Source organism: Hyaloscypha bicolor, assembly GCF_002865645.1.
Source record: "Hyaloscypha bicolor E unplaced genomic scaffold K444scaffold_16, whole genome shotgun sequence".
In the NCBI taxonomy this organism is placed as follows: Eukaryota; Fungi; Ascomycota; class Leotiomycetes; order Helotiales; family Hyaloscyphaceae; genus Hyaloscypha; species Hyaloscypha bicolor.
Window position 1 is genome coordinate 307868 of NW_020194518.1, and position 16828 is coordinate 324695.

The 16828-nt window shown below is 28.1% G+C and overlaps 2 protein-coding genes across 2 annotated transcripts; one reads left to right on the top strand and one right to left on the bottom strand.

The window, feature by feature from the left end:
- Window positions 1-2629: 2629 nt before the first annotated feature.
- On the top strand, window positions 2630-3614 carry K444DRAFT_607835 (uncharacterized protein). Its single transcript, XM_024879249.1, has 5 exons — window positions 2630-2806; window positions 2863-2958; window positions 3003-3038; window positions 3090-3198; window positions 3276-3614. Exons 1-5 carry the CDS (start codon window positions 2696-2698, stop codon window positions 3581-3583), a joined length of 660 nt encoding a protein of 219 aa, XP_024742177.1. The 5' UTR covers window positions 2630-2695; the 3' UTR covers window positions 3584-3614.
- Window positions 3615-4475: 861 nt separating this feature from the next.
- Window positions 4476-4634, bottom strand: K444DRAFT_519413 (uncharacterized protein; the record flags this gene model as incomplete). Its single annotated transcript, XM_024873951.1, has 1 exon — window positions 4476-4634. A coding segment is annotated over one exon (159 nt), but the record flags the coding sequence as incomplete, so codon positions are not given.
- Between the last annotated feature and the right edge of the window lie 12194 nt (window positions 4635-16828).

Sequence of the window (16828 nt, forward strand, 5' to 3'; positions counted from 1 at the left end):
AAAGCACGGAAAACTGATCCGGTTCACATTCCACCACCAAAGACTCTGCACGCTCCGAGCGTCGTTGCTGGTGTCATCTTTCTAGAAACCAGCACAGACCGTCCGGGCAAGGATGTGAATTTCCATCGGGACTTTTTATCTGTCATCGTTGAATGGGACATACCTTTGCGGTGGTATTGCAGCTTCCAGCAGTCGTACCGCATCAGCGAGCAACCATTATTCAATACATGCATGTCTAAGGTAGTCTCCGGTTTCTGGAAGGATTGAAGCACGCTAGCTAACTATTGTGTAGTATAAAACACCTCTGCTGCGCACTTTCTCCGAGGACGGGGAAGAAGGTTCCTTGAATAAGTTCTCCGACGTTGGCGATGAAAATTATTCCAGAGTTCGGAGGGAGATTATGGCTATCTTTCGAGATGATCGGTTCCTCGAAGCAGCCTACCAGTCTGGGGGTAGTGCGACCACGCTGGATAAAATAATTGGAAAACTTGATCCAACCGATCCAAAGAGATACGGTAATACGGCTCTCCATATTGTTTCAAGGCTGGGAAATGTGAAGGCCGCGACGACTCTCCTAGACCACGACATGGACATGACTACCAAAACGCAAAGTCCTGACCCAAATCCTGGACAGACTGCACTACAAATTGCTCTGAAGTATGGCCAGTTAGAAATCATCAAATTGCTTCTCGAGAAGGGGACTCCCAGAGCGGAATTTGATAAAGAGATGGCCAAATCTTTGAAAGAACATACGAAGGAGGGTCCAGCTCTGTCAGAGGAAGGCAATAAAATCAGTAGGGAAGAAATACACGATCTCCTAGCAACACTTGCACAAGGGCCTGGAGGAGATTATCCTTCACTAAAAAAAGACTCTCAAACGCCCCTGATATCGCCCGTCGAAAGTATTCCATGGTCAGACAAATTCACGAATCTGGAATACCCCGATCTTCCGCCTAATCCATATGGGAGAAAAGCTTGTAAAAAATATCAGATCACTGTCGTGGACTTTTTTGTCGAAAAACAACCCCCAAAAGAAGCCACCCCAAAGGAAGCCGCCCCAAAAGAAGCCGAAGCCGCACCTCAATGCAAGGAGGCTCGAAACGTCAAAAGCTATAGTGTGCACGATGTGCTGTACCGAAAAGTTCTTGAAACTGACCACTTTCCCAAATTGGAGGAAAGGAAAAAAGAACTAGAGGTCAATCTCAGAACGCAGTTCACATGGTATCATGTTCCAGCTAATAATGTAAGCCTTCGTAGATCCCACCAAAGATATCTGCTAACAATTCAAAGATAGCCTGGGTTCAGGTAAGTCGGTGTACCTTGTGGGGCTTTTTTTCGACCAACTTAACAATAATCTAGGGTCTCCTCTTAAAGCTAGATCGTCAAAAGTGGTTTCGTCAAGGTGCTATAGAGAGCAGGGGCGAAACACCACATTCACGCTTTGTCCAGCCAAAAGTGACTGTATTCAATGGAGACAATAACACCCCACTGCCGATTACTCTATTTGTAGACCCCCTTTATGTTAACATGTTGTAAAAGACTGACTTAGATAACAGACACCATTTCTGAGCATCGAGGACAGGGACAACCAGAAGAATATGGCGAAAACTATTTCAAGAGCCCGAGTCATACATGACCAAATAGAGAACCCACCAGACGATAGCGAATCCACTAAGGGCAAATCCACTTACAGCGAAGGAGTTTTCAATGAAGAGGACATGACAGAAGAGGCATCTTCGCCAGAAGAGCTTCTACTGTTTGGATACGTAGATCAAGCACGGGGCATACATGTTCGCCGCACCCTTGCTCAAAGCTTTTACCCGATGTTGCCCGATACGAAAAAGCAAGATAGAAGTCAGACTCTACTTCAACATCGTGAACCGGGTGACCCTAAGTGTGTGGCCATGGTTGACCAGCTCTGGCTTTACATTTTGGATGGTGCGTTCTGAAAATATATCCCATGTTCAATGACTGACGCGTCTTCAGATAAGCTTATCACAAGCTTCCCTCTCAGATGGGGCGAGGTTAATGGAAAAGGCGAAGGCCATGATATCCTGGACTTACTGTTGAAGAGTTTGAGAAAAAGGCAGCGGAAGCCGATTGTCTCAATGTTCGACTTAGCAAGCGTCATAATCCAGCGATGCGCCGGACTTGTAGCTGCACAACATGAGAGGCTGCCCCAAGAGTACGACATGCTCGGCAAGTTTCGGAAGGCTATTGGCTTAATTGTTAGTATCCCATGAAAGAAAAAATGATTTCCCTACTTACACAATTGCAGGCGAACGATGCAGCAAACTCTTTGAGGAAGTTCGATAAAACGGTCACTCGTCTTGACTATTTGCGTCGCAATAGCTACTTAATCAAACTCCCGAAGAAAAATTACCGCAACTCTTCCGAGTCTGAATCGTCTGAAGATGACAGTGGTATCTCGGACACTGAATCAGAGGAGTCTGATTCCGATTCCGATGTCAACCTCAACCCTTCCCGCTACGAGCAGGAGGTGAGGAGGCTGGAAGTACAGAGGGCCAACAAGAAACGGGAGAAAAAACTGGTTCAAAGTTTCAACCACATCGCCGCTGAGACCAGGCTACTCATTCAAATCAAAGACATCCAAGCCGAACTAGACATGGTGATATCCATTCTGAAACCCCAGCTAAAGGTGATCCAAGAATTTGCGGCGGCCATCCCAGAAGCCATGAAAGGCACTGAGCACGCAAAATCACTTGTGCAAATGCGGGAGAAAGGCACGAAGAAGCTGGATAAGTTCTGTGAGATGTTAAAGCAGTCAACGGGTGTTGATGAAGCGGTACGGTATCTCAATTTGGGTGATGTTCTATGATTTGCTGACTTTGGAACTCGTAGCTTAACCATCTTTTGAACTTAAAGCAAAAGCAGGCCAATGCCTCCGAGGCTCAAATTGCGAATAAGCTGGCGATTGAAACCGGCCGACAAGGCAAGGTATGTGTACCATCATGCATGAAAGACTCCGCTGACAAGAGCAGACACTCATGATCTTTACTGCTGTTACTATCATCTTTGTAAGTTTCTTCTCTAGCTGATTTAAATCCTATTGTTTACCTTTATTACAGCTACCAGCATCGTTCATGGCAGCATTCCTCACGATTCCAATCGCTGACTACCCACATGACGACAAGGGCGCTTCAGCTATGACTCTACATTGGGCTTCAAAGTATATATGTGAGTAAAATCATGCCTGAGCCAAATCTATCATGATGTTCTTCACAATTCTTCTCACACAGCTAATTCCCTCACAGTCTCCATCTCGTTTGGGATCAGCATCCCGCTACTAATCTTAGCCTTCAACTTCGCCATATTTGAAAACGGCGTCAAGAACCGCACTGGGCCCAGGGCAGCAACACATGTGCTCGGTCGGTTCTTCATCAGAGTTCACCAATGGCTGATGTTCCTTTTGGCCTGGATAAGATTATTGCTTTTGCATATATGGTATAGTTTTCTGGGGGACAAAAACAAGTGGAGAAGGAGGAGGTATCGTAGGGCGGGGAGGAGAGCTCTGAGGAGGAGACGAGGGATTTATAAACCTTATGAGTCTGCTGAGAACTAGTAGCTTCTGGATAGTGCTATTTGTATTAGAGCCTTCCAAGCCACAAACACCTCGCCTTCCATTCATCTCGTATCTCCTTGTCTCGTCATGTATGTTAGACTCAGGAAGAAGTCCCGGGCTGCTGCAAGCTCTGCTCCTGAGTAGGGTTATTTACCCATTGCTATTCGGTACTATCCAAGTATTTTTCAGCCTGATACTCCTCGTCCCAGTACACCCACCTTCCAAGACCCTGGTCCCAAGTCTTGTTCGCTTTCATTTCGTTATCCCATTCCCAAGGGTAGCCATTGCCTATACTAGATAAGGATTCTATAGCTTTGCCTTTCTTCAAGTTAGTTAGTGGCTTTCGCTTGCCCGATAAGGCTCTGTATTTGCGACTGCTACTACTTGCGAAACTATCCGAAAGTAGGAGGCAGGACTTTGCCATTTTAAAGGTTTTTCTTCTGCCCTCTTTAAGCAGGTTATCTAGGGACTTTCGAATCTCTTTCAAGTATTTATCTTTCCCCTAATTAATAATATTCAAGATATACTTGCGGAACTCCATATAATAATCGGGCCTCTAAAGCGAGAAACTATTAATACTTACTATATAGGATAGAAGCTTATTATACTTTTAAGAGATATAAAGTCGCACTTCTATACTACTTATAGTAATACTAAATATAGTACTATTAATAAGCTAGACCTCCTTATTCTTATATTGCCTTAGGTAGTAGTTAAAGCATTTAGTAATATTAATATAGATTATAGAGCTCCCGAGATATTAATTTATTACTACCTATAAACTTCCAGATCTGGAAGGGCTATTAGCCTTAAACTCAATAATAAAAAAGGAATAAATTAGGCTCTGACTATTAGTAACTATCTCAGTTCCTATAGAGAGAAATTAGACTTATTATTTAGGAAATACTTTATTTTGGCTATATTTATAAAGTATATTAGATATAGGAATACTAACTTTATAGTTAGATCCGAAATCTGGTATAGTATATTTGGTTATAGAAAGTCTATTAGTTTGCTTTAGATTATTTAATAGTTCGGGATTAGGAAAAACATTAGTCTAGAAATACTTTTCTATATTAGGTTTAGTATTTCCTATCCAGAATTCATTTAATCTAGTATCTTATCTTATTTAATCTAGTAATAGACCTAAAGAGTTATAGTTCCTGCCTATTATAGTACGGCAGGCCATACTCGTCGAAAATCGCATTGTTTTGGCGGTTTTGAGGTTTAGATTATATAGTAAAGGCTGCGGCCTTTTATATATAACTTGTAGAAATCATATAAGAAAGCTGGTTTTTCTATAGACTTAGAGAATAATTCTTTATAAGTATTTAATTAATTAAGCTTTTGCATACTATATACTATTTATACTTTACTATTTACGCTTTTGATTTATTATTTTGCTATTAAGTCACGTTTTGTACTCTGGTATACTTTATATGGGTTTTTGTCTTATTATAGTTTCCCTCTTATATATTTTATAGTAAGTAATATAGGGAGGATAGAAACTTTATAGTTAAGGTAATACTCTTATAAAGTTCTAAGGGGTATTTATAAGGCGGATTATTAGCTTAGTAAGTTAGGAAAGAAAAGGGCTATTATAATACCTTAAGTCTAAGGCCAAAATATTAAGGATATATAAGTATTAATCTCAGTATCTTATATTAATTTCCGATATACCTAGTAACTTAAATACGGGTTAGCCGCAAGATATAGTTATTAGTATAGTATATAGGAGTAGTAGAAATAGAGGCTAACTATAAAAGGAAAAGAAGTAGAGAAAATAAAATAAGAAATATTATATTAAGATAGTATAAGTTAAATCTTAATTAGAATTAGACTTTAGTATTCGGAAATAAAGTTATATTATTAATTTATATATTATTTTTAGTTATAGTAAAAGCCGGAATTAAAGTAGCTTTAATCTTAGTAATAAAGCTTGCTTCTAAATCCGAAAAAGATACCTAAAAGAGGGAATATCTTCAAATTTAAGTAAAATAGTAAACTGGAATTAGAAATAAGAATTAAAAAGAAATCGGAAATAAGAAATTATATAGATAAACTAGAGAAGCTTCTAGAGAAAGAAATAGATACTAAATAAAAAAAGAAAAGAGAATTTAGAAAAGTCAGAAAAATTAGTAAAATTATTTTTATTATTTTTATTACCTTTAATAATATTAATAAATATACCTAGTTTAGCAAAATCAAGGAAAAATACTATAAGTATTAAACTAATAGAATAGGAAAGAAAATATAAATAATAGAAATAAGACTAGAAAAGTTATTATTTTATTATTACTAATACTAAAACTCGAATCTTGATTATATCTATTATTATTAACTGGTTTCTTTCTAATTCCGGTTCCTAAATTAAAAGATATACTTAAATAGGAAATTAGTTCTTTAGGAATATTATTAATAGAAGTCTCAGGTATAGAAACTCTATAATTAGCTATAGAAGAAATTATTAAGATTAATATAGCTAAGAATAAATATATACTAGTACCGGATTTAAACCTATTACTTATAGAAGCTCCTGAAATACTATGGTTTTAGGGAAGTAATATCTTTATATTCTTGAAATAGTATATAGATATATATAAGAACTATTATATTTCTAATAATACTAAAAGAAAAAGAATTATCTATTATATCTTTTCTATTTATAAGAATTAAATTAAGGCTATACCTGAGTATTATACTAATAATTCAGGAGATTACTAGAAGACTAAGTTCTTTAAGGCCTTACTAAAAGAATTCCGAGAATATAACTAGGAAATACTTAAAATTAGCTATAACTTTTTTAATTAGATTATTATATAAGCCTAGAATAAAGGAATCTCGTTTAAGTCTTATATTAATATATTTAATAAAGTATTAAAGGAGTTACTAAAGAGGAAAGAAAGAAATAAAATTACTTAGTACCGAGAATTTATAAGAGAATTATCTATTCTAGTAAGAGATTATATTTTTAAGAATATAAACTTTAAGTCTATAAATATTTCTACTTATAAATATAGTAAAATATATAAGAAAGTAGTAATATTCTATTAGTATAAAAAGAAGAAATATTATTTTAATATTACTAATAACCCAGATATATCTAGATTTAAATAAGAATACTTGAATATAGTAGTTTATAATATAGTTCCTAAACTAGAAAATAATTATTTCTTACTAATTTCTTCTATTATATTTCCTAAAGCTATTATAGGTATAAGTAAGAGAAGAACCTAGCCTATAGCTAATTATATAAAACCTATTAAAAGTAGTAAACCTAAGGGAAATAATATTAACTAGCTAATAAGGAATCTAAAAAAACTATCTATTACTATTATAACTTAAAAGAACTTATAGAAATAATTTAATATAGCTATTATTATAATTCGGGAGAATATCTATAGCCTGCTTATATAGCCTAGCTAACTATAATAAATATAATAGTATTAATAGCCTAATAAGTATAATTCGAGTCTTTAGGAAAAATATACTAGAAGTTATAATAAAGGTTATAAAGAATACTATAGTAGCTATAGTAATTGAACTAAAATAGGTAAAAGATCTAAATAACCGTATTCTAGAAGAAGTTAATCTCAAGTATAATTAGAAAATACTATTTAAGTTAATATAGCCTATAATATAAATCCAGAATTAAAAGAACAAATTTACTATAGGTACTATAGCAGGAATAAGAATAATAATATTAATCCAGAATATATCTATATTTCTTGGTTCTATTACCTATTAATAAAAGAACTTATAAACTATAGATATACTTACTAATTTAATAGAAAATAGTATAAAGAGCTATTTAAGCCTAGATAAGAAAGTATTTCCTTTTTCCTTATTAGTAAGTATTAGTAGTTTAACTAAATTATTTCCCAAATCTAAAGAAAAGAATTTAACTATAACTTAAATACTTAATCTAAAAATATCTAGAGATTAATAGAGGATACCTAGTTTACTAGGCAAGAAAAAGAAAAGAGAACTGGCTAACCGGGATCTATATATAAGAATAAGTAAGTTATATCTAGGAAATCTAAATAGCTACTTTGCCTTAGAGGAAATTATATTAGAATTACTAATACTTTAGGTTCTAGAATTAATAAATAATACTAAGATTTGGCTATAAATAGTATTTCTATTAATACTATAATAGATTTCTTATTAAAAAGAAAAAGAAAAGAGGTAGAAATAGCTAAAAAGGTTTTCCGAAAACAAGCCAGAATAAAAGAAAAGCTATCTTATATAAGAGATTAAAAGAATACTATTTTAAGAAATAATAAATAAGGGAATAGCCTAGCTAAGAATATAAATATTAATACTTCTGGAAATAAATAGGATAAATTAGAGACCTAATATACTCTTAATTATAATAAGTATAGAATTCCTAAAGTTAATAATATTCTAATAAGATTACTAAAGAAAGTAATTATCTTATTTCCGAAAACTTAAAAGAAAATAAGAATATTTATTAATATCTTAAAAATACTAGATCTAGCTATTATACTTTAGAACTAATAAATTAAGGATAATACTTTCTATTTTACTATCTTATAAATAGGAAATACAACTAATCTGGGTCCCAGGCCACACAGATATAATTGGGAACGAAGAAGCAGACGTGCTAGCTAAAATAGGCACTACTTCTCCTATATTAGAACCTGAATCAGTAAAAACCTCCTTTGCTTTCCTAGGGGTCCAAATCAATAAAGTTAAGAAACAAGAGTATAGAGTACTTTTAGAATCTTATACTAAACCAAAGACCCAGCTAGAATCGTATAGCAATATATATCCGTGGAAAGTATCCAAGAAAATACAGCTACCTTTAGGAACTCTAAGGCTACTAGCTAGTGCCTTCTTCCAATTAAAGCTAGGCCACGGATATATAAAATCCTATTTACATAGGCTAAAAATAGCGTCTAATAACAAATGCAAATGTGGCAAGACTGAGAATGCAAAGCACCTCCTTTTATATTGCGAGCTATATAAGGAGGAACGAATTAGACTATTTAGTCTATTCAAGGGTAGCTTGGAGGCTAGTGCTTTTAACCTACGAGTTCTATTACATACGGAGATTGGTATACCGAACACACTAGTATTCTTAAAAGAGACTAGTATATGTACAAGAAAATGGCATATGGACCGAAGCGTGGAAGTGGAAGAAGTGGAAATAGGGGCAGAAATAGGGGAGGAAATAGGGGAGGAAATAGGGGTGGAAATAGGGGAGGAAATAGGGGAGGAAATAGGGGTGGAAATAGGGGAGGAAATAGGGGAGGAAATAGGGGTGGAAATAGGGGTGGAAATAGGGGATGTGGAAATAGGAGAGTGGGAATAGGGGATAGGGGAGGAATCGCGATTTATACTCATTTTCTTTATTTCCTTACTATTACTGTTCTAGGGGTACGTCCCCAACCATTTATTACACCTATATTGGAAATTGAGCCTGTATATAAACTACGGAGACACACGCTAGCTAGCTAGCCGTGCTACATAGTTCTAGACTAATAAAGCACGTTAAAAGGAAAAAAAAAAAAAAAAAAAATAGGAAATACTATTATATTAAATATAATTAGATATACTAAAAGATTTATAGAGTTAGTAGCTATAGCTTATATAATAAATAAAATATTTAAGGAATTAGAAATACTAGCTCAGATACCTAATACTAATAGAATTATTTAATTTAAAGATAATAGTATTAATATTCGGATATTACTAGCTTATAAATATATTATATAAGCTCTATATTTCTGGTTTATATTTTAAGGACTTTAAGGGAATATTAAATATAAAGAAATAATTAATACTAGAGCTAAAGTTAATATTTTCCCCGAAAAGATCTCTAGAAATATTAGTAAAATAATATATAATACTATAGATTATTAAATATTTACTATTACTAGAATAGAATTTGAATTTATAGGAATAATAAAGCTTAAAGCTAAGGTTATAGATAAAGTAGGATACGAAAATACGTTTTTCTTAGTTAAAAAGGCTCTAAAGATCCTATTTAGTTAATTATTCTTAATAAAAATAAAAATAAAAATTATATATAGGAGTAATAGTTTATAGAATAGAAGATTTACTAATTCTAAAAATAACTAGAATACCTATATTATTATAATTATTCTACTTTTAAAAAATACCGGAAAATAAAAGAAAATAATAGTTTAAGAGTATTAAGCTTTTAGAATTAAGGAATTAAATAATATAAAGTAGAAAACTAAAAATAAAAAGGAAAAATAGAGCCTGGTATTATAACTAGTAGTAATATTAGAGGAAATAGAAAGATACCGGAATTTCCTATAAATTCTTTTATTTTGGGTTTAGAAATTTAGGAAATTAATAATATTTTTTAGAGAAACTAAAATAAAAAAGGCTCTAATTAAAGTATTATTAAAAGTAGTTCCGGAATTAATAAAAAAAGAAGTAAAAAGAGTATTAAGTAAAGATATTTCTAAAAAAAAGGTAAAGTAGTATCTGTAATAGTGGTCACCAAAAGGGCAGCAAGTCAGGGAGCAATCCAAAGTAGTATTGTGACTGAAACTTGAAGAAGCAAGTGAGTCGTGAGAGGTGCGAAGCCTTATGGGCTTGCGCACGGACCACGCGCACGCACGTGCTCGCTAGGATGCTTGGGCACTCTATGATAGTATCTTTTAATAATAAAGAAATATATTTCTAAAGCTAAAAAATATTAAACTTAAAACTAGAAAGAATTCTGGAATATATAAGAGCTTAAGGAAAATATATTAAAATACTAGATAAAAAGATACTCTTTATATCTAACTAGGAAGAAGCTAAATAGAAAGGTTATAAATTCCGGAAATTAGATAAAAAGAGTACTAGAGAAAATAGCTATAGCTCTTAAAGAAAAAAATAATAATCATAGTTTATTTCTAGTTATAGAAATATATAAAATAAAGAATAAGAAGATTTAACTAGTAAATATTAATAATAGAACTAGAGAAAGCTCTAGTAAATATCCGGACTAGTTTAAGAAATCTAAAGCTAGAGAATACCTATAAAAATATACTAGGAAATATAAGAATTACCTTTTATTAAGAATATTAGCTATTTTAAGAGGTTTATAACTTATTCCGGAATGTTTTAAATAATTAGATATTAATAACTAGCTCTGGGAAAAGAAACTAGCTATATTTTAAGAATTAAGAATTAATTGAGAAGATATAATTATATTTAATTAGAAAGAAATAGGAAAAGTCTATAAGAATATTAGCTTACTTATTTTAATTAAGACTATTAAATATAAAGCCTAGTAAAAGAAGAATTTCCTATATTCTAAAGCTCTAGTACTAGTAATAGTAAAAATACTATTAGAATATCTAGATTATAAAATCCTTAAGAAATATAATAAACCTTACCGAAATTTATAATTCTTGGTTATAAAGAAGATTACTAGGACTTATAAACTAATTAATACTACTATAAAGATGAATTTAGTAATCTTATAAAATACTAATTTATTTCTATTTACTAATAAGATTTCGAAGAAATTTACTAGATATATTTATATCTCTCTAATTAATTTCTTTTCTAGATATAATTAACTTATACTAGATACTTATAGTAGAGATTTAACTATATTTATAATGCCTCTAGAACTATTAAGAATAATTATATTATTTTAGGGAGCTACTAATTCTATTATATAGTTTATATAGATTATTATAACTATTCTAGAGAATCTATTTCCTAAAATTACTATATTATTTATTAATAATATTAGAGTTAAGGGATTTTATATAAAGTATAATAAATAGCTTATTTTACCTGAAATTCGGTATTTTATATTTAAATACCTTTAAAACCTAGATATAACCCTAAATAGAATTAAATAAGCCGGAGCTAATATAAGAGAAAAATTATAGTTCTATTATAATAGTATAGTTATTATTAGCTTTATTTATAGAGTATTTAAAAGAAGCCCTTTAAGTTTAGGAATTACTAAGATCTTGAGATAGAAGTATTATAATAATATAACTAAAGGCAAGGCATTTATTAGAATTATTATTTATTATTATATTTAGATTAAAGGCTTTATAATTATTACTAAACCCATTTATTATTTAATAAGAAAGAATATAATATAGAACTAGGATAATAAATAAAAGTAAGCTATATAAATTCTTTAAGAAAAGCTTATTATAGCTTCGATATTCTATAAGTTATACTATAATCTATTAGAAAGTTAGAGAATAATTATATTAGTAATAAATACTAGCCTAGATAAATAAAACGAAACTCTTAGTTAATATAATAATAAAGGAAAAAAGAAAGTTATATAGTATGAATCTAGAATCTAGAATAATATTAAATAAAAATATAATACTACTAAAAGAAAATACCAAGAGCTAGTAAAGTATTTATAAAAAGTATAATTCTAGCTATATAGAGTTTATTTTATCCTTAAACTAGATACTAATATACTTGTTATATAGCTAAGTAAAGTAGCTATAGATCTTCCTAGAGCTCTAGTTACTTATTAGCTAGTATGAATTTAGTTATTTAACTTTAAAATCAAATATATTAAGGGAACTAAGTATACTACTACTAATAAATTATTGAAATATTTATAGTAAGAAAGTAATACTAAAAATAATAAAAATATTAATAAATAGTTAGTAATAAAGCTTAATATTATTAGAATAGTATTTATTAGACAGAAAATTCGAATAAAGAAAATAGTTCTGGTTTAGTTATATAATATTATTTTAAGGAATTCGATTTCTAAAACCTTTACTAGATATTTGGATAATAGTATTTAGTTACTAGAGATTAATAATTAAAGCCTTATTATATCTGGAAGTAAATTAGTAATATTAAAAAATAATAAAATCCGGAAGTTATATAGTAAAGACTATAGCCTTTTATATATAACTGCCGGTAAAATAGTAAATAATAATACTAACTTATATATTTTATTTAATAATCTGACTATTTTATTAGATTTTTTAAATAATAGCTATTCTAAATAATATTAGAATATTATATAATATCTTATAATATTCTCTAGACTAGAAGAAATATCTAGAGCCGAGTTTTGAAAGTTAAATAGAGAAGCTTTAAATTATAATATAAGAGATTAATTACTTTAGAGAATTATATCTAATATATATTTACCTTAACTTATTATTAATAATTAAAAGTAAAGAGAAATTATTATTAAAAAGCTATATAATAAGATTAGATATATCGGAAAAGAAAGTACTTTTTACTTAGTAACTAGCTACTATTACTAGGAAAATTACTATAACTATATATAGAAGTATATTAATACTTATAAGATTTATTAGTATAAGAGTAAAAGAAAATAAAAAGAAGCTTTATATCTAATAAAAGCTATATCTCTTTTCTATTACCTTGAGATTAATATAGTTAAATTACTAGACTATAAAGGATATAACTTATTAGTTATTACTAGAAATAACTTCTTAGGATAGATTAAAGCTAGATCTTTAAAGAACCTAACTAGTAAGAAGGTTACTAAATTTATTTAAGAAGAAATTATTTATAAATATAGTTTATTTAGATAGCTTAAGATAAATAGTAAATTAGAATTCAAAGAAATAGTAATTCAGGAATTTAATAAGCTAGGAATTAATAGAATTATTATTTCGGCCTATAATTCTAAAAGAAATAGTATAATTAAAAGAGAATATTAACTAATTATTTAAGTACTTATAGTATTTATAATAAGTAAAAAAAAGCCTTAAATAAATTTACTACTATATGTTTTATTTACTAATTAAGTTACTATATATGAACTAACTAGATTTATTTCCTTTTATATAGTCTATAATAGGAAAATAGTATTACTTATAGAAATATACTTTCTAATCTAGAGAATACTTAGATAAGATAAAGTTTATAATAGAGAAATACTTCTAAAGATATATATAAAGCAAATATAAATAAGAAATAAAGATATTAAAAAAGCTAGAATAAAAAAGAATAGAAGATATTAAGAGAAAAAGAAGTAATTTAATACTATTTACTAGATTTATTTAAAGCCTATTTCCGAAAAGAATCTAGTTCTTATATATAATATTAAATTAATAAATTAAGACAAGTTAAGAAATATAAAGCTATTATATTACTAGCTTGGCCTATATAAAGATATATGAATTAACTAAAAGAATACTATATACTAAAAGAACTTAATAGTATTATATTCCGAAGAATATATACCGGGAATTAATTCAAGTAATTTATTAAAAGAGATAAATTCTGGTATTTCCCTAAAAATAAAGTTAATAATAAGTATATATCTATAAATAAATATTTTAAAATAGATATAGAACTAGAAAGAAAAGCAGTTATAGAATACTATAAGCAAAATAGTATTTAGGAGATTAAGAAAGCTACTAGTATTATTATATATATTCCAGAGTTACCGGAATTAGAAAAAGTAAAGTATATTTCTTTTATAGAGAATTAGGAGAAAGTATCTAATAATAAGAGCTTTTCTTAACCTGAAATAAAGCTTATTACTTTTAATTCTTTATATATCTTTTATTTTTTTCTTCTAACTAATATTTATAATTTTTAGAGAATATTATTATTAGATTATTATTCTAGAAATTAGATAAGCTTTACTATTACTTATTTCTTATTATTATCTAATTACTATTACTAGATAATATTCTTAATATATGAAATTCTATTATTAGATCTTGGGAATTAAATATAAAGAATTCCTTTTAGTATAAAAATAAATAGAGAATTAAAAGATTATTTTATAAACTCTAGACTCTGAATTATAATAATAAATAGTAACTATATTTGGAATTAGAGAAAAAAAAAAAAAAGAAATCTATTATATATATCTTATTAAACTAGAAATCTTTTAAAGGCTCTATTTGCCTTTTTAACTAGCTATTTTTATAGTTTATACTAGTCTAAAGCTTGACTATAATAACTATAAATCTCGACTTTAATTTAAACTACTATTATAAGTTTCCTTATAATACCTAAATAAACTTCCTAATTAGGAGTTATATATAGACGGAATAGCTAAACTAGAAGCCCTATAAAAGGAAAAAGAAATCTTATTAAATCTAATAGTTATTTCCGAAAATACTTAATAATATATGATTTTGGGAATCTATTAAATATTAGATAAACTAGATTTGCCTATTTAAAGCTTATTTTATATTAGAAAACCTACTTCCTCTTTAATATAACTATAGCTATTCTTAAAACTTATATTAAGGCTTAATTAGTATATTATATATTTCTATTTTTATATAAAGAGAACTTCTCTTATATAGAACCCGTTTCCTAATTAAGATACCGTTTTATTACTAGGAACTAATTATTTCTTTAAAAAGCTAGTATAATTTACTAATTCTTATTATTAATCTATTTCTTACTATTAAATATTATCTAAATAATTCCTATATTCTTAATACTAATTCGAAATACCTAATCTTTCTATATTTTATATTAATTTCAATATTAACTATTCCAAACTTAATAATAATATTATAAATCCTATTTATACTATTTTATAGTCCTCTTTTCTATATATTCTAATACCTTTAGTATTACCTTTATTAATATAAATATTATTTTAAAGTCCCAAATAACTAAATAGTTTTATATTATTTAAAGTCGATTCTAATAAGTACTAAATAAATATAATTAGCTTTCGGAAAAGATATAGATTAGTTTTAAAAGAAGTAATATCTTATTCTAAGTTATTTCTTAATTCTATTATTCTAATTTCTTTTCTATTAATATTTACTTTATATTTTCTCTAATATCTTTAGTATATTTATATATCTTATTTTTTATATATTTCCTATATTATTTCTCTTCTTTTATATTATTTTTTAAATTAATAGAAATATTTCCAAATAAATAGGGAATTAGAATATACTTATATTATGAAATTTTTATTATTTCCTTTTATATTCTAATATTTTAGATACTACTATTATATCTATATTTCTATTATATTACCTTTTTATTTCCTTATTATTATTATTTAGTTTAATTTACCTTAATTATTTCCTTAATTATATTTCCTTAAATATATATATTTATATTCTTTTTTATAATAAAAGCCTAATTCTATATTTTATCTTTTATAATTATTTCTAATTTATAATTATATTACCTTTAATATATCTAATTATTATATCTATTTTCCTTATTATATATATTACTATTTCAGCTTTATTTTCTTACTAGAAAGAAAGAAAAACTCGAATATATATAATATATTTATATAATTTAAAACTATTTTAATTTATTCTTTATTTTAGAATATACTTAAAAGAAATTCTTATAATCTCAAAAACCTTTAACTTTATAACCTATAACTATTATACTAATAATATCTTTATAACTTATTAAGAATAATAAAATAGCCAAAAAACAGATTTCTCAAGTTAGTAAAGTATAATAGCTAGTTCTTATAAGCCGTGATATTATTAAAAGCCTATAGATTAATAGTATTAAAGTTTAGAGTATTAAAGGAGCTTAAGTAGTTATAGAAGGCCTACTAATACTAGAAAAGATAGCTATAATTACTGAATTTAATATAAATATCCTAAATAAGCTAAATAGTATATATAATAAGCTTTTAAAATAGAAAACCTTTATTAGAGACGGAACTAGACTAGGATTAACTAAAGAGAAGCTAAAAGACTACTAAGCTAATAATAGGAAATTCGAGAATATTATTAAAGGCATTTCCAAAAGTAAATAAGAGAAGCTTAATAAGATTAAGACTATAGTAAACGGTCTTAATACTAAGAATTAGAATAGAATTATACTATATAATAAAGCTTTTAGCTAATATATTAATAATATCTATAATAATCTTAATAAGAATATCTATAAAAAGTTATATTTTCTTTTTAAAATAAAAGCTTTAGTATATAAAGCTATTTAGTTAATTAATAAAGCTATTTTAGAATATATTAAGGATAAGAAGTATTAGAATACTAGTATATTTACTAAATTAGATATTACTAAGGTACTTAAGTATATTAAAGCTATTTCGGAATATAGAGAATTAGAGTTTAAGCTACTATTAGCTAATAATCTTAAGGCTAGATAATATACCTTTAATACTTCTGGAATCCTAATTAAAAAAGTTTATAATAATAAGCCTTTTCCTGCTTTCCGAGATAAGCCTAAAGAAAAAAAAAAAAAAAAAAAAAAAAAATCAATAAAACCCTGAAATTTTATTATAAGATATAATTATTTCCA

Excerpts from the sequence above, each read along its gene's own strand:
- K444DRAFT_607835 (XM_024879249.1), top strand. The coding sequence starts at position 2,696 with ATGAAAGGCACTGAGCACGCAAAATCACTTGTGCAAATGCGGGAGAAA. Across the intron at positions 2,959-3,002 it reads AAACCGGCCGACAAGGCAAG|ACACTCATGATCTTTACTGC; the intron begins GTATGTGTACCA and ends TGACAAGAGCAG. Across the intron at positions 3,039-3,089 it reads CTGCTGTTACTATCATCTTT|CTACCAGCATCGTTCATGGC; the intron begins GTAAGTTTCTTC and ends CCTTTATTACAG.